Below are 21692 nucleotides of genomic sequence, written 5' to 3'. Positions count from 1 at the left end.
CTCTTGTAAAGTCTATGTGAAATATAGACATTTTTGAGGAATATGTATATCACTGCACAATGTAAAAATATCAGCACAAAACACAAATCACAGTAAAGGCTGTGGGTGTAGCTGTTGCAACCTTTAGGGTCCATTCACACCAGCCACCGAGTTGCACAAAAGGAACAAGGTGTTTTGCCTTGGCATACAGTGGGACGACGCTGCTGGAATAGCAACCCAATGCAGTTCTACTGCATCTGGCGTGAATCTACCCTTAGGCAGTATATAAATGGTAATACACAGGTATCTATGCATGCTATAGCTAGCAATGGGGAAAGGAGCAACCAGAAAATGTTTTACTTACTTGCCTACTTTCCCAAGAATCTCCAATATTTTAAACAAATGTTCAAAATGGGTTTGTTGACTTTTGTCTGTCTTAAAAGAAAAAATAAATACAAAATGTTTATTTGTATTTTGGATAGTATACTCTTTGTTTATGCAAAAACAGTCATTAACCACTTGCCCTCCAGAGGATTTACCCCCCTTTTCAAGGCATACTTATTTTTCTGAGGAGTATTTGTGAAATCATAATGTTTTCTATTGAGGTACTTTGACCACACGCCCTCCAGAGGATTTACCCCCCTTCCAGACCACGTAATTTTTTCCGTTACGGCACTGCATTACTTTAACTGGCAATTGCACGATCATGCTGCACCCAAATTAAATTTGTCGTTTTTTCCCACAAATTGAGCTTTCTTTCAGTGATATTTGATCACCAATGCGATTTTTATTTTTTGAGCTATAATTTTGAGAAAAAAAAACAACATTTTTGACTTTTTGCTATTAAACATGTCCAGTAAAAATTTAAAAAAAAAAAAAAATCAAATGTCGTCATAAATTTAGGCCAAAATGTATTCTGTGACATGTCTTTGCTAAAAAAATCCCCCAAAAATCCCAATACGTGTAAATCAATTGGTTTACGTGAACGTTATAGCATTTACAAATGGTAATATATATACTGGGCTTTTTTATTTTTGTAATTTTTACTAGTAATGGCAGCGATCCGCGACTTATAGCAGGACCGCGGCGGGCATTCTGACACTGGGGGCGGGGGGAACTGACTTGGTGTCACTGACATCCCCAGTGACACCAATACAGTGATCAATGCGAATAAAAAGCACTGACACTGTACTAATGGCACTGGGCAGGAAGGGGTTAACATGTGGAGCCATCAAAGGGTTAACTGTGTGCTGTTTTACTAGGGGTTGTGTTAGTGCTTCACTGTAAGCACACTGCTGACCCGATGAGTGAGAGCCACGCCTGTGAATGGCGGCGTGCGCCCCCCCCCATACCCTGAAATGCAAAATCAGGTATATACACATACGTGATTTGCGCACCCGTGCTGTCCTGTAGCAGTATATCTGCTATAGGGCGGACAGGAAGCAGTTAAAGCCTTTTCCTTAGATTATTTAAAACCAAAAATTTAATATATTGTACTTTACAGGTCCTTTAGATGTGCTGGCTGCATTTATTTCAGATTAGCCCCATTTAGACTAGAGTTTTAACAATGTAAATGTTCAGACATAAAACTGGTACTTTTTTAAAGAAGTGTATTTGCATACCACATAGATCATTTCATCAAAGGTATATTTCTCCATGCGATCAATTGCAGCTGCTATGTCCCTATAATAATAACAATAATAATATTAATAAATAGGCAAAAATGTAAAAAGGATGTTTAAAACATGAAAAACAAAAGCAGGATGAATGATTTTTGTTATCTGTGATATTTCTAAATGTTAGTGGATAAGAAACCACATGGCCAACTACAAATCCAACTGACAAGTGATAATTTCTTGCTTCTCTACATCCTACAACTGCCACAAGTTGATAGTGAGGAGCACATGGATGTCAGAACTGCAACTTGATAGTAACAATGAAGCCTTGTATTTTCTAAAATAAGAAAAATGGGGGGAAAAAAAAGGCTAAGCATATCAGTCACAAAGATGCCATGAAAAAAATCTGTTTAGGGGGATACTTTTTCTTGTGCAGTACCCCAATTTAATGAACACTGCAGTACTGATAGTTTACATTTTTTAGGGTAAGGTGCATTTAAACCTGACCTCCATACAGATGTAAATGACACAAGGGGCATGCTGATAGAAGAAGATAGGGGAAGAGAACAAAATTACAGAGAGGAGCTCATCCATGTGCTGCTTATCCTTCCGTCGTCTAGTCACAGGGTGGGGGAAGGACAAGCTTTATTTAGTGGCAGCAGTGGAAAACAGTCTTCTGGTCTGTCAGAGAGGGCTGTGTGGTGTGACAGAACTGTGTAAATCTCAGAACTGGATGGACAAAACTACAGGTAAATGGGTTATCACATAAGTTTTCATCAAGGTGTTTCACATTTTGCCTGAAGTTCAATATTAGGACTTGAGTAAAAGATAAATAAAAACATGGCAAAAAACAGTGGATGTGTAGCCAGGTTCTAGCTGTATCATTCAGGGACATTTACAGATTCACTTCCTGTAAGCAGAATGGATAGAGTTCTTCTAACAACAGGAGGATGCTGGGACCTGTAGTCCTATAGCCAATACAATCTGTATTTCCAAGTGCTGATTGAACTACAACTACCAGAGAGCTGGGGAAGGAGAACATTGCTGGGAGAGCAGGCAAATTCTACAGCATGGAACTGGCTGGCTCTCTGGGTGCAGGATTCAGAGCTGAACACAGGGGGACTGCCGTTGTCCTATAGAGACAGATTTGCTGGCTACTATTGCAGGACTCTGCATACCAGTTCAGCACAGAGGTGACGCTGATTGCCGCACCAGGGATCGCATCAGCTTCTCTTCATCAGGACTGTGACTATCCAGTCTTCAGCCAGTCATCTCTGCTTGCCGTGCTGACAGGCTGTCAGGAGGTAACTCTGCACTTCTATGTGAACAGCCAAGAGCCTGTGCAAGAACCCTGTTCCTAGAAGGCCTTGCTCTCCATGGGATTGTTGAGCGGATGGATGCCAATACTCTACAGACACTGCATGCAGACACCATTACACCTCAGTACCAAGAGATTTTTGCTTTGACCATTTAACACAGCCTGTTATCTTCATTGAATTACCAGTATACACTAATGTTTATGAGCTTCACCATTGCTAGCAGAAGACAACAGACTTCACCGTATCAGAAACTTTAAACATCAGAGGACTCAAGCTCCAATCTCTAGTTAAAGGGTCCTCTTCCCTTCTAAGGTCATTATTATTATTCAAATCAAGATACTTATATCTATTTATGTTGGAGTATACATTTACATAATTCTCTGCATCTACAGCACCAATGGCCTATACCAGGGGTAGGCAACCTGTGGTTCTCTACCTGTTGTGGAACTACATTTCCCATGAGACATTGCAAAATTGATAGTTACAGCTATGACTTGCAGAGGCATGATGGAACTTAAGTCCTGCAACAGCTGGAGAGCCGCAGGTTGCCTACCCCTGGCCTAGAGGGAGCTGATAAGTCAACAAGCCTTTTCTTCCCCCTCTTACCACAGTTTAATAGTTGAAGCTTACTACTCATGACTTGTATAATTTGTTAACCATTGCTAGCTGATTATTCTTATTTTACCAGTGTTCTACTTTTATGCGATAACTGGAGTTGCATATCCTAAACCCATTATTCTTGTGGTCCACTCTTTTGAACAAGTTTAACATAGAGGTGTTACTATGAAGAACGGTGTCTCTTGCATTATTATTATATACTGTTGAAATATGTCTGAACTCAGAGGTGCCAGAAGGCTTGCAAGGTCAGGGCAACCACTGGGGATGAGCATTATCAAGTGGCCCCTATGGGAGGGGGGTCAGGTAGCACTACACATGTTTAATATGGGGCAGATGATGTATGGGTTTTTTAAAATCATTACTGATGCCACGATTTACGGTGGTTTTTGTAATGGCTTAATTGATGAAAAAACACATTACTAACCCTAAAGTACTTTACATTTTCTTAATACAAAATGTTGAATTGTAAACACTGTAAAGCACTGAACCAATACTCATACCTTGTAATATATAAAGATGTCCCATCACTACGCATCACAGTAGAGTAAGTGGAAAGATCCCCTTCCTCTGAAAGATCCACTACTCCTTTACCATCACTGGGCATAAAAAAAAAAAAAAAAGAAGAGAATGATTTAAATTAAAAATTTTTTCAGATCAATTTTTGCATTGCCCAAATACAAAGATCAACTAGGAATCAGAACGATACCATTATAGCATATGCCCTAGGACTGAGAGCTATCACACTGTATTACATGCAGTAGGACTAAGGGTATATCATTGTAACATTCTGTAGGAATGAGAAACATATCATTGTAATAAATGCAGTATTACTGCAAACTAAACCAACATAACATGCAGTTTGACAGAGAACTATAGCATTTTAAAATCTGCAAGAAGATAGAGAACCCTTGTTACTGCAATTACGGAATATTAGTGTGGGATTCGTTGGCTGCTGACAGTTAAACAGACTTTACCACTTCAATATCGGGCACTTTTACCCCCTTCCTGCCCATGCCAATTTTCAGCTTTCAGTCTTGTCACACTTTGAATGACAATTGCGTGGTCATACAACACTGTACCCATAAAAAATATTATTTTTTTCACACAAATAGAGCTTTCTTTTGGTGGTATTGAATCACCAGAGTTTTTTATTTTTTACTTCGTTTTTGTTATAAAATTGTGCAAATAAATAACATTTCTTCATAAATTTGGGTCAAAAAATATTTTGCCACATTTCTTTGGTAAAAATACCCCAAATTAGTATATATTATTTAGTCTGTAGGAAAGTTATAGAGTCCACAAACCATGGTATATATATCTGACAATCGATCAATCAATGTATTGACGGCCAATTTCTTGAGGTCCAAAAACGCCAGCATAGCTCAAGTACCCCCCAAATTACCCATCCATTTTTTGGAAAATAGACAGTCCAAGATATTCTGAAAGAGGCATGGTGAGTTTTTTGGAGGTTGTAATTTTTTTGTTACTTTTTTTGGAAAAATGTAGAAATACAAGTTAAAAAAATTTCTTTTTTCTTTTACATATTGTCACCAGTCCACCAGTCCAATACAATGACTGGTGACAGTATGTAAAAAAAAAAAAAATTTTTTTTTTCAAACTTTTTATTTATTATTTTTTCATTTTTTTACTATTTTTTTTTTTTTAACACACTGTGACCAAAGCAATACAGTGTTACCATAGTAACATTGAACTACTCTGGGCAAGTGATTTTTTATTTTTTTTACACATTATGATTGCTAATACCAATGTATTTCATTGATATGTGCAATCATTGTTACTGAATGAAACTGATTCAGACTTTTGTTGTGATTAGCTGTGATTGGGCAAAGCTCATCACATGATACAGAGGGGCTGTGATTGGCCCTGTCTGTACCATGTGACTGCTATGATCAATCACAGCTAACAACATAATTGTAGATCATGGATGGCATGACAGGAAGCCATCCATTGTATACAATCGACTTGTGATCTGCTGTGATTGGTCACAGCGGTCACATGACACTGGCAACGGGCCGGTGTAGTGATATGTCGTCAGTTGTGTCCCATGGATACAACCGGTGACAGAACACGCGACCCCGTAAACGGCTGCTTTTGACAGGACATCATATGACGTCCAGTCACAACAGCGAGTGTCCCACCCAGCCATCAATATGCTATAGGCCGGGCAGAAAGGTGTTAACAGAGAAAAGCTCACCCTGCTGTCTTTAGAATTCCTTTGCTTTTAAGCAACTTCAGGACATCTTGTGCCTTTTCTTTGTAAAATGACTCACCAGAGTACTCATCAAACTGTACACCAAGGCGCTAAAAATAAGCAGGAAACATTTTTTAAAATAGATTTTACAATATCATTATTTGACATAAAGTCTAAATCTACAGTATTTATGGTGCAAAGATCTGAAATGCGTATGCATTTTGTCATGGATATTAATTTTCTTAAAAAATAAGCAACAAGGACATAATGCCCAGGGTGTCCATAAAGTCTGGATACAGGCAAAATGTGTATTTTCAATAAATTTCAATACAACTTACAACAACATTCTATTTAATTGGAAAACTCAATCAATAGCATCTTCAATGTGATTTCCACCATTTGTAATGCAAAGTTCCATGCGCTTTGCAAGATTCACATGAACCTGATGCAGTGCCTCCACATTCTCGTAAATTTGAGCACATTCGTTCAAGATGTGTTCCTTCAGGTGATTCATATCTGTGATTTTCATTGAGTACACCTTCTCCTTTAGCACACCCCCCCAAAAAAAGTCAAGGGAGTTAAGGTCTGGTGAGCTTATATAGTGGTATGTTATACACAGTAATATTTCCTATGTGTCCAGACTTTAGGGACACCCTGTATAACAAATGCAATGTACAAAATGTGGGAGCTAAATATTTAGATTCTACAAAAAACACAGCCACAAGAATTTTTCAGCAAAATATCATAAAAACTCAGTTGTCTAAGCTAGGGTTGAGAGGTCAGATGTGCTGGTACATAGGCAGTTTTAGGCCTTGCTAATGCACTTGTGATTGTGAAGCTTACTTTATAGACTTTGGCATATTCCTCAATGCTCAGATCTCTGAAGTGTGTCCACAGGGAAAGAGCTTGCGGATGTCCATTCTCAAGTCTCTGCATAAAATCATGTGCAGACCACTTCATGTCTTCATCTTTTTCTGCTGTTTCACTGAATTTCACGTACACCTAGGGATGTATAATATACCGTAACTGTATCAATAATTGATGAAAGCAATCTTTTATTCATATGGTTCTCTGATCCCAAAATGCAAACACTGGTTCTTTATGCCAGTGAAGAAATGGCTTGAAAGAAATGACAGAAAGCAAGTACTCCCAAGCCACATGAATGCATGTAACTTAAATTTGGTGATCAGCCAATCATACCAGTAAATATAAATTCATATTTAAGAAGTAGCGAATTCAAAGAATCTCATGTTGAAAAATTAGCATGTAGTGCTGTTGCCAAACAACACCTACAGTGCTCAGCATAAATGAGTACATCCCTTTTGAAAAGTACAATTTTAATCAATATCTCAATGAACGCAAGAACAATTTCCAAAATTTTGACAAAACTGAGTTATATAGAACATTTGTTTAACTCATTACATGAAAGTAAGGTTACTATATAACTTAGATTACAAAATCTTCAGTTTTACTCGAATTAGTTGATGAAAAAATGATTAAACCCCACAACAAAAATTACTACATCTAGTATTTTGTATGACCTCCTTGATTTGTAAGGACAGTACGAAGTCCTCAAGGCATGGAATAAACAAGTGGGCAACATATTGCAACATCTATCTTTTTCCATTAATGAAGAACAACCTCTGTTAAAGCCTGAATGCTGGATGGAGAGTGATGCTCAACTTGTCTTTTCAGAATTCCCCATAGGCGTTGGATTGGGTTCAGATCAGGAGACATTCTTGGCCACTGAATCACTTTCATCCTGACTTCTTCAGAAATGCAACAGTGACCTTAGATGTGTGTTTTGGATCATTGTCATGTTGTAAAAGTGCACGACGATCAAGGGCACGGAGTGATGGTAGCATCTTCTCTTTCAATATAGAGCCATACATTCATGATACCATCAATGAAATCCAGCTCCCGGACACCAGCAGCATTCATGCAGCCCCACAGGAGGACACTGCCACCACTATGTTTCACGGTAGGTACGATGCATTTTTCTTTGTACTCCTCACCTTTGCGACGCCATACAGTTTTGAAGCCATCACTTCCAAAAACATTTATCTTGGTCTCATCATTCCAGTGTACAGAGTTCCAATAGTCTTCTTCTTTTTCAGCACAGACCCTGGCAAATTCTAGGCATGCTTTTTTGTACATAGGCTTTAGGAAAGGCTTTCTTCGTGGATGACACCCATGCGTGCCATTCCTCTGCAGCGTACGCCGTATTGTGTCAAGGGAAACAATCACCCCACTTTGGCTTTCTACTTCTTAAGCTAACTGCAGTGAACTTGCATGGCTATTTTCTTCAACCCTTCTCATCAGAAGACAATCCTGTTGAGGTGTTAGCTTCCGTGGACGGCCTGGACGTCTCTGTGAGATGGTTGCAGTTCTATTTTTCTTACATTTTGTGTATCACTTTTGCTACAGTATTCTGACTGAGAAGTAAAATTTTGCTTATCTTCTTGTAGTCTTCACCTTTCTTGTGTAAGGAAATTATTTTCTTTATCAGGCCTTGTGACATTTCTCTTCCATGTGGTGTCATTGCTGACAGCATGAAAGAGGAAGGGGTCTTCTTTGTGAAGTAATGCCCATTTATAATGGACTGTCTGCTGGACACCTGTTTAATGAATAGACTCACCTGTAGTTGAATTCTTTATAATTAGGATTTTGTGGTCTAAAATTAAGTTCCTAAGACTTTCATTGTGGTGTATTCATTTTTGCAACATGGTCTTGAATGAATTTGTTGTGAAAAATAAATTTTTGTGTGTGCAAATTAACAAATCCTGTTTACAATCAATGGCCTGCATTAGTATTTTGTAGTATAGTGTCCCATAGAAAATGTTGATTCTGAAAAGAAAGTACATTTTTCCTGACAAATCTGTTTGGGTGTACTCAGTTATGTTGAGCACTGTATATATCCGCTTTCTCAGTACCAAAGGTTGCTTTTATCAGGTCCTTTTATATTGTGAGGATTAGGTAGCATGTAGGTGTGTTCAACAGTGGAAGTCAAAGTTGTACTCCAGTTACATTTATAACACACACACATATATATATATATATATATATATATATACACACACACACACACACACACACACACACACACACACATACATATATACATACATACACACACACACAAATACAGTTTTATCTGCCAGAGGATTTGTACTTCTTTATATTACATACAGTCCTGATATTTACACAGCTTTGCCACACAGCACAGACCTGTCTGGCACAGAGAGCACCAGATATTTCTCTGCTGCAGTTAGGTTACACTTTTAGACTTTGTTCCTTCCCCAGTTTGTGAATGGACAGTGGAAGGAGAGAAGCAACAGACAGATTAGCTAATTTTTTTGTCACTCTGTACTGTTAGCACATGAGCACTGCAACTGATTGCCTCTTTGTGCTGCTTCTTTCTTTGCCAGTCTGTGGTCTTCAGTACAGGATATTGCAAATACAAAGTCAAATTTAGTTACACTTCTTGTATATGAGGGCTCATTCACACCAGAATGCAGTTCGGGAAATTAGTGTTCTGTGCAGGTTTCCTGCAGTGATCAAAATGTACTGGATGTGTGATCTGCTATGGGTGTCAATATATTCCCAATGACACCACAAATGCAGCTTGCAAACGCAGTGCATTTGCCTGCACCGGATGGCATAGTACTGTAGTACCATTTGATTTGGTGCAGTGCGTTTTTGAAAAGTAGCGCATGCACTACTTTTTGTGCGATTCAGTACGATTTCAGCACATTCAAATAAATGGGCTGATAACCCTACTGCATCGAGTTGCACAGGAATCGCATAGGAACACAGATTGCGTTCCCGTGTGATTCGGGTGTGAACCAGGTCTAAAGAAATACATTTAATGATGTATTAATGACTACAACAGTGCATACATTTGTGTCTTTTATACAGACATGGCATTCATTTTTAATTACTTGAGCAACACCTCTAATCTTTAAGAATAAACCAACGACCCCCCCCCCCCCCGTAAAATAAAGAGACTCTTACAAACCACTGAAGAGCTCACCATATGCCTGCAACCCTGAGCTTATAGAAGGTTACAAAGTTTTGAAAACTTTGTCTGAGGCATCTGATGGAAAAAGCTATTCCAAGATTTAAAAAATTGCATTCTAGATTCAGGGCAGTAAACAGAACCTATTCAGTTTAAATGAAAGTATAGTAGCAAACAATGTGCAAGTCAAGCTTCTTGCAGATGCTTCTGAGAGGTGTTTGTCTCCATGACAGATATTTCTACTCCCAGTTTCCAGGAGAACCAGGCAAAAACCTAACATCTACTGTACAAGGTATTCACAGGCACCACTGACACCTCAAAACACGAACGGAACTGTTGGCAGGCACAGATGCAAGAGCAGCCAAACATCTAACTGCCCTGTGGTGTATATGGACTAGCTATGATTTCTTGTATATACAACTTACCTCAAAAAGGTGTTGTAGAGGATTTGCTCTAAGTTTATTTTCACATCCATACTTGCTGAATCCAGCACCCAATAGGCCTAGATAAAAACATTTTTGTAAGAGAGGTTTGGAAAATATTGTAAGAATGTCACATATTCCATTTACTTGTTTTCTGTCAATCATCTTACTCCTTATGTGGTGAATCAGACCTATTAACCAAAATTAACCACCTCCCACCTAGCCAATGCAGAGATGCGGTCGAATGGGGAAAGCATCTTTCTGGGGGGATGCATATCTCCCAGCCTCAGATGATGTCATTTTTGACAAAACATGCAAGGCAGAGTCCATGCCTGTGATGTCATCACAAAAGCCTGAAGCTATCTGCTTATTCCCTTGGGGATTTAACTTGTACATCGCTGTCTGTATTTTTACATGTGAGTAGCATTCTTTTTAACAAATATTTGTTACCATTGATTTTATTCTATGTGGAGCACTTCCATTTTTTAAAATTCACGTTTCCCTGAGTGGCTGATATATATGTTGGAGTGAGGTGGTGACATCATATATCCAGGACCTGAGCTAATCACTTTCAAGCGCTATATGACTTCTCATTGTGAAAGTCATACCGTTCTGGTAAAGTTTTTTTTTTTTTTTTTTTGTTACACATTTCATCTTTAGTTCATAGTGCAATTTTTTTGTTTGCATGGACAGTCTATTATAGACACACATTCTGGACTGTTATCAGTTTTGTTTTTGTTTCATGAGCGCTGCACCTCAGTTTGAGTTTATGAAGAAAGATTTGAAACATTTTATAACAGAAACTTCATTAATATAGCAAAAAATAAAAACCCAAGGCTGATTAAATACCACCAAATGAAAAGCTATCGGTCTCAAGAAATTATAAAAAATCCATTGTCATTTAAAGTGTGACAGAGCTGAAAACTGGCCTGGGCAGGAAGGTTGTGAACGTGTCCAGTGTTGAGGTGGTTAAAGTACTCATATTATTTACAACAATAATATCACTTAACCGCTTTCCTGCCGCCCCATAGCAGAAATACTGCTACAGGGTGGCAGAGGTGCGCAAAATCACTTATATACACACGGTTTTGCATTTCCGGGTAGAGGGCGTGCGTGCGCCCTACCCGTGCTGCCATTGGCGACCTCGTCTGTGAATCACTGGGCCCGGCCAGTGATTCCCCACCGGCACCCGGTGATCACTGTCGGGGGAGAGACCTGTACAAAAACAATACAGATGTCAGAATGCTCGCCACAGTCCTGCTATAATTTGATGGTTGACGCCATTACTAGTATATATAAAGAAAAGAAAATTCCAGTATACATAATCGCCATTTGTAGACGCTATAATTTTCTCGTAAACAAATTAATTTACATGTATTGGGATTTTTTTTAGCAAACACATGTATCAGAATATATTTTGGCCTAAATTTATGATGAAATTAGATTTTTTTTAATTTTTTTACTGGACATGTTTAATAGCAAAAAATCCAAAATATTGTTTTTTTTTCTCAAAATTGGCGGTTGGTTTTTTTTTATAGCACAAAAAATAAAAATAAAAGAGGCAATCAAATTCCAGCAAAAGAAAGCTCTATTTGTGGGGAAAAAAGGACATCAATTTGGGTGCAGCATTGCATGAGCGCGCAATTGTCAGTTAAAGCAACGCAGCACCGTAACGCAAAAAATGGTCTGGTCAGGAAGGGGGTAAATCATCAGGAGGGCAAGTGGTTAAAGGACACAGAGGCATAAGAGTAAAGCTGGCCATAGATGGGTGAAATTCAATCGGTTCAGCAGGCAACTGCCAAATTTTGATTTGTGTATGGCCCTCCCTATGTGAAAGAATCTGATTGTTAGATCAACTTCTGTCAAAATGGACACGCTAAAAAAAGTTTGTTTTTGCGAGAGCTGCTTCCAGAATACAACGTTCCGGCAAGGGGATTTCTCCATCCACCTCGCTTGTGTGGATGGAGTAATCTGTTCGTTTTTTATCTTCAGCCCACTGAAAAAAAACTGCTTTCCAAAACATGTGTTTTTCTTTCTAAAGAATAAATAGGGCAGCACAGAAATCTTATGTATTTGACAAGCTCAGCATGTAATAATACTGCATAAAAGCTGAGAACTTTCCCATCTTGATAATATTTCAGGTGGGGGGTGGGGGGGTTGGTGGTTTAGTCTTAAAGACTTAGACGGGGAAACAGTATTAACACTGGTCTCTCTGGTAACTGACCTCTATAGTTTTTTCTTCAGTTCTTATTAATGGACTTCTATATGTACAACAATAAAAGAGAAAGAATGGTATATGAGAACATCTGTGATCTAATCAAAAGCTTTATTCAAACAAAATAAGCACATTTGACTGTGCCTCCCAATCAATCTGCTCCCACAATGTGGTTAAAATACAGACAGACATTTTCAGAAAAAACGTAATGCTAAAAGAATGTCCCAGTGTATTATCTACCGTATTTTTCGCTCCATAAGACGCACTTTTTTTCCCCCCAAAAAAAGGGGGGAAAAAGGTCAGTGCATCTTATGGAGCAAATATGGAGCGGCTGGTCTGGTATTTCCGCCGCCGACACTGTGTCAGAATACCGGGCTGTATTATGTCCACAGTCTCTGGTCATCCCCTGTACAGTGTCCACAGTCTCTGGTCATCTCCTGTACTGTGTCCGCAGTCTCTGGTCATCTCCTGTACTGTGTCCGCAGTCTCTGGTCATCTCCTGTACTGTGTCCGCAGTCTCTGGTCATCTCCTGTACTGTGTCTGCAGTCATTGGTTCAGAACATTTGTTTTCTTGTTTTTCTCCTCTAAAACCTAAGCGCGTCTTATGGTCAACTTCTGTCAAATAAGGTATTTGTTTAAAATGGCACAATGATTTCTAATCGTAAGATAAACTAGTACATTTTGGTTAGTTTGATGAGGTCTATTGGCCAGAATCCTATGACAGTTTAAGTATTACAATTATGTGACTTCCTTAAAGCAGAACTTCACCCAAAAAAGGAAAAGTTCTACTTTAAGTCCTCCTACCCCCCTCCACTGCCACATTTCGCATGTAATTTTTTTTTGGTGGGGAAGAGGGGGGAGCGAGTACTTAGTTTTTTACAAGTACATGCTCTCTTCTTCCGTTCGGATAGCTTAGGCGATCCAAGCAGAAGTTTTCCTTCACCCCACCCTCCCTGAAGCCTTCTGGGACATTTCACAGGTCCCAGAAGACTGTGGGACCATTCACAATGCACAGCGCAGCTTGTGCATACACAGTAGGCAGCCAGCTGTGAAGCCAAAAGCAGCACAGCCAGCTACCCACAGTTAAGGTGCTGGCGTCGGGAACCCGAAGGCTAGTTAAGAACTACCTGGGTAAAAATGAGGCTGGATCCCTGGACAGGTAAGTGTCATGTTATTAAAAGTCATCATTTGCTGAAAAGCAAGCATTTTGCACACACGTGGGACACCATTTTGCACAACCAGACCACACTATGGGAGACCTCAATATTTTAGTTCTTAAAAGGAAATTTTAAATCCATTCAGGAAAGAAAAACTTTTGAACTAAGAATGATAATTCTATTTGACACAAGAGCAGTCAGAGCGGCGTCCTTTCTCCTCTTCCCAACCACTAGAAGGCCAAGCCTTTTCTGACACTCTTACCTTACATAAAATAAACATTTTTTTTGCTACAAAATTACTTTGAACCTCCAAACATGATATATTTTTTAAAGCAGAGGCCCTAGAGAATAAAACAGTGGGTGTTGCAATTTTTTATGTCACACAATATTTGCTTAGTGATTTTTTTAAACGCAAACAGTTTTTTTTTCAAATACATTTTTTGAATTGTAATGCAGAAAAACACAATATATTGCCCAATTGTTTGATAAAATATAAAAGAGGATGTTATGTCGAGTAAACAGATACCAAACATGACATGCTTAAAAATTGCACACACCCGTGTAACAGCGACAAACTGCATACATCTTTAATATCTATAGGTTTCAAATGCTTACCACTTTAGACTTACACTCTACTTATTCTTATGTGGTAGTGCAGTGTTAATATTGACATCAAATTCCGATTTAGGCCAATTTAGTTTTAGTTGCATTTTAGTCATCTGAATTGTTTTAGTTTTAGTTGTATTTTAGATGACTAAAATAGTTTAAATTTAGTTGATGAAATGGACATTGGGTTTAAATTTATCACAAAAACATATTCATTGTTTTAATATGCTTAGTAACACTCACCAAACTGAAGGCCCCAATCACCCAGGTAATTAATTCGTATAACTTTACAACCAACTGCCTCCTTTAGATTAGCAATAAAGTTTCCTGGAAACAGAAAAACTTATTCAGGTTTAGACAGTCTTCATTTTGTGCAGAAGATAAAGAAGGTGAAAAACTTGGGTATGGTCAGTTTATAAGAAAGCCATCACAATCGACACATTTTTGATGGGAAATTAAACAAAAGTGTTTCTCACCAATTATTGTAGAACGCAAGTGTCCAACATGAAATTTTTTGGCAATATTGGGTGAACTGTGAATGCAAACAAAAGACGACTTACTGTGGTGTGTCAAATAATGCTCACATTGTGAACACATGGTATGCAACCTGTCCTTAACTACTTTACATCCGCTCTATAGCAGTTTTACTGCTACAGGGTGGCTCTCCTGTGCAAAATCACACATACACACACATATATACACACAGATAGATCAGAAATTGCACAATATCATATTCCAGCAACTTAGTCCATATATAATGGTACAGCAAAGTGATTATGTGCAAATGTTCATAAATCCGCAATAGAGGGATAACCGTGACTCTTGTGCTCTTGAAAGTATACAAACATTGCACTAACCAGACAGCGCATTAGCTGCACGTGGAGCAATTTAGACCTGCTCCTGGTGCTCTGGACTTGTAATACCATGAAGATGTCATCAGCGTGTAGGCCACTAGGTGTCATCAATCTAGGTGTACTTTTTAAACTTCCACCATGCCAGTCACCAGGGGGGAGGTCACACACCAATCCAGGTCATCAGGAACCTTCAAAAAGCGGGCTCCCATGGAAATGATGAACCCAGAGAAAGCTTCCAATAGTGCAGTAGGTCTTTAATTCACAAAATTCCAGCATATACAGATTAAAAAAACATACAGATTAAAAAACAAACTTGCATCCGGATCCGATGTAAGCACACAAAACGCGTTAGGGAGGTGCCCCTGACCATTGTACATATGCCGCAAGGCCATCCTGATTGACACCCGGTGGCCATATCGGATCCGGACGTAAGTTTGTTTTTTAATCTGTATATGCTGGAATTTTGTGAATTAAAGACCTACTGCACTATTGGAAGCTTTCTCTGGGCTCATCATTTCCATGGGAGCCCGCTTTTGAAGGTTCCTGATGACCTGGATTGGTGTATGACCTCTCCCTCCCCCCCTGGTGACTGGCATGGTGGAAGTTTAAAGAGTACACCTAGATTGATGACACCTAGTGGCCTACACGCTGATGACATCTTCATGGTATTACAAGTCCAGAGCACCAGGAGCAGGTCCTAATTGCTCCACGCGCAGTTAATGCGCTATCTGGTTAGTGCAATGTTTGTATACTTTCAAGAGCACAAGAGTCACGGTTATCCCTCTATTGCGGATTTATGAACATTTGCACATAATCACTTTGCTGTACCACTATATATGGACTAAGTTGCTGGAATATGATATTGTGCAATTTCTGATCTATCTGATTCTATATATTTTTTCATCTATCTGATTCTATATTTTTTACATTAGCGCAACATACTTATATTATATTTCTTGTACTGGGTTTTAGAGGTTGCGTTTTATGCTAGCAGCTTTATATTATTGTTCCCAGCGCTCAATTATCGCTTTTATATACATATATACACACGCACACACTTCCGTCTCACAGGGGTGCATGCACGCCATCGTTGGATCGCTTCTGCTGTGAACTGTCGCAGCAGAAGCTGACCTGCGAGTCCTGGGGAATGGATCTTCACCGGCATCTGCAGATTATCGGGAAGGGAGGAAGAACAGAGCTGTGACTATGTTTACATAGGCACAGCTCTGTTGTGACAGGGGTAGGCGATTGATCGTGTGTCCCTGCAGAGCTGGAAACAGGATCCATCCATTTTTCTTTTACCAGCACCACCTAGTGTACACAAAGCACATAGCTACGCACACACAAAACCCTTTGATCATACTGGATGTTAGCCCCTTCCCAACCAGTATCATTAGTACAGTAATCCGTTTATATTTTTAGCACTGATCACTGTACTAGTGTCAGTGGTTCCCGAAAAGTGTCAGTGTAAAAATGTCCACCGCAATATCACAGTCCTGCTATAAGTTGCTGATATTACTAGTATAAAAATGAAAAAAATAAAAAAAATTCCAGTATATGTCCCAGTTTGTAGATGCTATAACGTTTACGCAAACTAATCAATATACACTTTATTGGTATTTTTTTTACCAAAAATATGTAGCAGAATACATTTTGGCCTAAATTTCTGAAGAATTTTGATTTTCATGACTATGTGGGATGTCCCAAAGCAATAAGAAATTTGAGGGGAAGGTGACACCATGATAGCCACTGTCAATCCTTCAGGACCTACTCAACTGTCTATAAAACACTGCAGCCAAAGGCAAAATCCTCTGCGACGCTGACATCCACCTGGTAGAATTTTGTGAATGTGTGAACCGAAGACCATGTAGCGGCCTTGCAAACCTGAACCACTGACGCCTGCTGGTGGATTGCCCTCCTGACCTGTCGCCTTCAAGAAGACCCTTACATCACGAACTACTTCCAAGGTATGCAGAGATTTCTCTCTTGCTGACTGGGGCATAGAAAAGAATGAAGGCAGATCTATGTCCTGAGTGAGATGAAACCCAGAAACCACATTTGGTAAAAAGCACAGATGAGGTCGCAACACCACCTTGTGAAGCAAAACCAGAAATGTTTTTCTGCAAGATAGAGATGTCAGCTCTGACACTCTTCTCACAGAAGTAATTGCCACTAGTAACAACACCTTACGAGTCAACAGGACCAGTGAAATCTCTCCAATAGGTTCAAATGGTGGCTTTTGCAAAACCTCCAAAATCAAGTTCAGGTACCAAAGACACAAAAGCAACCCGACAGGAGGAGCAATATGTATCACTCCTTGTAAAAAAGTGCGGACAAAAGAGTGAGACACAAAGGGCCTCTGGAAAAAAATAGCTAATGCTGAAACCTGGCCCTTATTGGTACCAACACACAAATTATTCTGCAACCCTGATTGAAGACACAACAGAATCCTGCCAATCACATACTTTCGTGGGTGCTATTTGTGAACCTCACACCAGTCAACGTAAGCCTTCCAGGTTCTGTAATAAATGTTCCTAGAAACTACCTTTCTAGCACCCAACATGGTGGGGATGACAGAATCCGACACTCCCCTATCCTTCATGATCTGGGTGTTAATAGCCACGCTGTCAAATTTAGCATCTGTAAAGCTAGTTGTAATATAAGACCTTGAGACAACAGGTCTGGCTGATACAGCAGGGCTCACGGCCCGTTTACTGCAATCTTCACTATGCCCATGTACCAGGCCCTCCTGGGCCAGGCCAGAGCAATCAGTATCACCAGAATAGACTCCTCCCGAATCCTGTGTAAGACGCAGCAGCAGCGGGATCAGAGGAAAGGCATAAATCAATGAGAACTGGTTCCAAGGAATCAATAAGGCATCTACCCCTGCTGCACGAGGGTCTCTTCCTCTGGACACAAAAAGACCAACCTTGTTGTTGAACCTGGATGACAATAGATCTACATCTGGGCAACCCCATCACTGGCCGATTTCCTTGAGAACAACGGTATACAAAGCTGGCAACTGAGATAATCTGCTGCCAATGTTCCATACCTGGAATGAACACTGCTGACAGACTTGGAATATACATCTCTGCCCAGGTCAGAATGTAGTTCACCTCATTCTGAGCACCTCGACTCCTGGTACCGCCCCTGGTGGTTGATGTATGCCACTGATGTTGCATTTTCAGACTGAATCCTTACAGGCCAACCCTGGAGCCTGGATGTCCAAATACCTCAGAGCCAGCCTCACTGCTCGAAGTTCCAGGACATTGATGGGAAGAACCTTTCCCGTGGAAGCCATGTTCCCTGTATTGTGGCCTCCTCCAAAAGAGCCCCGCAACCTGAAAGGCTGGCATCAGTGGTTACCAACTTCCACACCACTGGCCGTAAGGATCTTCCCTTCTCCAAATTGTGAGTTATCAACCACCACCTGCACCTCTGGAGAGAGAGACATACAGTAACCCAGGGCCGGAATCTTTTTGTTCCAAACAGACAGAATGTACCTTTGCAGGGGTATGGAGTGGAATTGAACATAAGGAATAGTGTCTAACAAGGACACCATCTTCCCCAGCAACCTCATACAGAGGCGAATTGAAAGATACCTTTTGGCCTTCAAACTGCAAACCTCGTTCCTCAGGGCGCAATGCTTCCCTGTAGGCAGAAATACCTTTGCCTGAACCGTATCTAGGACCATCCCCAAATACTCCAGGCTCTGCACGGTTTCATGGGCCGACTTCTTGAGGTTGAGAACCCAGCCCAGCTGTTCCAGGATCTTCATCATAAGGACCACATCCTGCTTCAGATCTAGCACTGACCGATCTCTGAGCATGAGATCGTCTAGATAACCTGTGATCGATCCTCTCTGAGTTCTGAGTAGCCCCAACCGGAGCAAGAATTTTTGTGTAAACTCTGGGAGCCTTCCTTATCCAGCGAAGGCTCAGCTACCATCCATTTTAGCTCATAGCCCCCTGAATGGATCTGAGTAAAGTACCCGATTCTCTAATAGAACCATTCTGGACTTTCAGGTATGTTCCAAGAGCACAGCAACACTTTCAGTGACCATCCATCTTACAGAAACTGGCAAAAAAACAGAGGTACTTCTTATATAGGAAGGGTTATATAGGGGAGGACTTCCTCTCTGATTGGTCAGCCAGTGTCCAATCACCTATAGGTAGCCTATAACCCACAGTCATGAATAGCCTGCTCTGTGTCTTGTAATGTTCGATAAAGAAATTTTTTTTTTTTTAAATTGTCAGTCTTTTTTTTTAGTTTATAACGCAAAAAGTAAAAACCCGCAGATGTGATCAAATACCACCAAAAGAAAGCTCTATTTGCAGGAAAAAAAAAGAACATATATTTCATTTGGGTATAGTGTTGCATGACCACACAATTGTCAGTTAAAGTAACGCAGCGACGTATCACAAAAAATGGCCTGGTCATGAAGGGGGGGGGGGGGGGTAAATCTTCTGGAGCTGAAGTGGCTAAACAGATTTTCATCATTTTACAACATAACTTTTATTTAGTTTTGTCCGCGTGGAGGAGGGATTAGAAACACTGTCAAGTTTTTGTTGTCTTGCTTCCCTACCTAGTGCTCACTCAAAGTCATACCTGAAAAGTCTCACTGTCACATGACATCAAAATCAAGGTTTAAAAAAAAAAAAAAAAAAAAAAATCAGCTGTGGGAACTCACTGGCTTACTAAGTAGCCAGGTGAGAGTGAGGATTTTTCTCAATAGAAAATAATGAAATATTTGTGCTTTTGACTTGAACATCTTTAGTTGTGTAAGGAGAAAATGTAATAGGAAAATATGTTATTTTTACACACACACACACACACACACACACTTTCAGAAATGCAGACATTTTCAAGCTAATTTTTTTTAAATGCTGAACATCTGGACTGTTTTATACTCTGTTGAGAATATGGGTAATTTTAGAGCAAAAATGTATGTCGGGAGTTGCGCAATTCAAAAGGAATGTTTCCTGCAAATAAAACAAACATACATGTAATACAGAATAAGCACTGTGATAAATGTACCTGTATTCCACAAGAGTGAGACCCTTAGGGGTGTTAGACAGAAGCTCAGAATTCATTCCATATGAGGAACCATCTTGGTTTATTTTTCTTAAAATTGTCTAAGAAATATTTGTAATTAAAATAAAAGGATTAGAAATTGCAAGGTCTTTTGTTTTTTTGCCAATCTCTGACACTGGTATTTTAAACTATGCTGATATGCTTCTATACATACAGAACAGTGTGGAATCCCCTAAAACTTATTAACATCGCAAAAAAACATTTATAGGAGCTTTCAATAAATATTTTAAAAGGGTCTTATAAAAGTAGAACCATGACAAACATAGATCTCATTGAAAGCCTTTTTACACATACACATAGTGTCTGAGCTTCAGACCTTTACTTTTCTGTACTTTCTACTAATAAGGTAATGATGTTCACATTCTAGAGTCCCATTATATCACGGAAGTGCAAGTGCAAAACACAAATGGTGGCACCAGCATGTTAGAATGAGAAAGATGCAAGTGCCCAAATGCCTCAGTATGTTGTGTGACACCAATTAACATACCACTACTGCAATATAAGTGGCTAATTCTCCATCTTGATGTGAAGAGAGCAAAGGTAGAAGGAAGCAGGTGATATTGCCAATGTATTCGTTTTCCTCAGAGCTCATTTTTTCCTTAGCTTAGCTTTAAGAATGTGAAATATTGCAAACTGGCAGCAATGTTAAACCAATCATCCATGACATGTCAAAACAAAACAAATACAGCTGGCTCAAAAGTCATATATAGCCCCAGTATTTAAATTTATAACTCTTTATTTATACATATCTTCAATACAAAAGTGGTGGTAACAGAGGACAAAATCAAAAATCAGTATCCATCTTTCAAGAGTGGAAAGCCACAAAGCCAGAAATTTCTAAAACTGTCAGTTGTTGGACAGCATGTAATTGGATTTATTCTGTGTATACCTTCATGTATCAAATCTGTCCATAAGGTACTAGATTTATTTTGTCAAAGAAAGTGTTGTCATCTTATGTGATGTCAACACACTCATTATTTTACTGAATTAAATCAGGAAAATTATAGGCTGGAACTGGAAGGAGGTAATCCAGCTGTAGCATAGAGGCAGAGGTAAAAGTCTGTAAAAGGATTAGAGGAAGAAGAAAAAAAAACCAAAAAAACAAATCAGTAGTATTTTAACACAATACATTACTGTATTAAACATGTACTCCTCTATTTTGAATCCACTCAGGAAACTCACCTTTGTTAATAAATTTCTGTTGATTCTGAAGGTCACAGACCCCCGACCAGTGCCTATTTCACTTATAACAGAGTTTGTAGCCAGCTGAAATTCATAGAATTGACATGTTAGTGACAACAAAAACAAGCTACCATTTAGTCAATAAGCATTTTTATTAAAGTTTGTGTTGTAAATCCACTGGGAAAAAAAATATATAACACTGAACACACAGTGGAAACGTTATTGAATATGGAATGCTCTCACCCTGCAATAGTATTTAAAAATGTAATGGATTGCTGACCCACACAATTGACACAGCATGTGAAGAAAAGAAAAATTGTACTCAAAATATTCTTTTAAAATGTTCTTTTCCTGGAGTCCAATGAGGGGGGAAACAAAGTCCTAAACCTTTTAGGTTAT

General features: G+C 39.3%; 1 protein-coding gene across 1 annotated transcript in view; it reads right to left on the bottom strand.

Moving 5' to 3' along the window:
• RARS2 (arginyl-tRNA synthetase 2, mitochondrial) overlaps positions 1 to 21692 on the bottom strand; it is an 80305-nt gene that overhangs the window by 45988 nt on the left and 12625 nt on the right. The window contains exons 4-13 of the mRNA XM_089691314.1: positions 21294 to 21377; positions 20055 to 20152; positions 14640 to 14695; positions 14407 to 14490; positions 10188 to 10264; positions 6588 to 6746; positions 5748 to 5854; positions 4033 to 4128; positions 1602 to 1662; positions 344 to 414 (exon numbers count right to left, since the gene is read on the bottom strand). Of these exons, the coding sequence (XP_089547440.1) occupies positions 344 to 414; positions 1602 to 1662; positions 4033 to 4128; positions 5748 to 5854; positions 6588 to 6746; positions 10188 to 10264; positions 14407 to 14490; positions 14640 to 14695; positions 20055 to 20152; positions 21294 to 21377 (893 nt within the window). The remainder of the gene's footprint in view (positions 1 to 343; positions 415 to 1601; positions 1663 to 4032; positions 4129 to 5747; positions 5855 to 6587; positions 6747 to 10187; positions 10265 to 14406; positions 14491 to 14639; positions 14696 to 20054; positions 20153 to 21293; positions 21378 to 21692) is intronic.

The sequence above is a fragment of the Staurois parvus genome, unplaced genomic scaffold (genome assembly GCF_062004578.1).
Source record: "Staurois parvus isolate SC_StPar_1 unplaced genomic scaffold, SC_StPar_1.0 ptg000561l, whole genome shotgun sequence".
Classification (NCBI taxonomy): domain Eukaryota; kingdom Metazoa; phylum Chordata; class Amphibia; order Anura; family Ranidae; genus Staurois; species Staurois parvus.
Note: the sequence above shows the minus strand (reverse complement) of the source record. Positions and strands in the feature narration are given on the sequence as shown.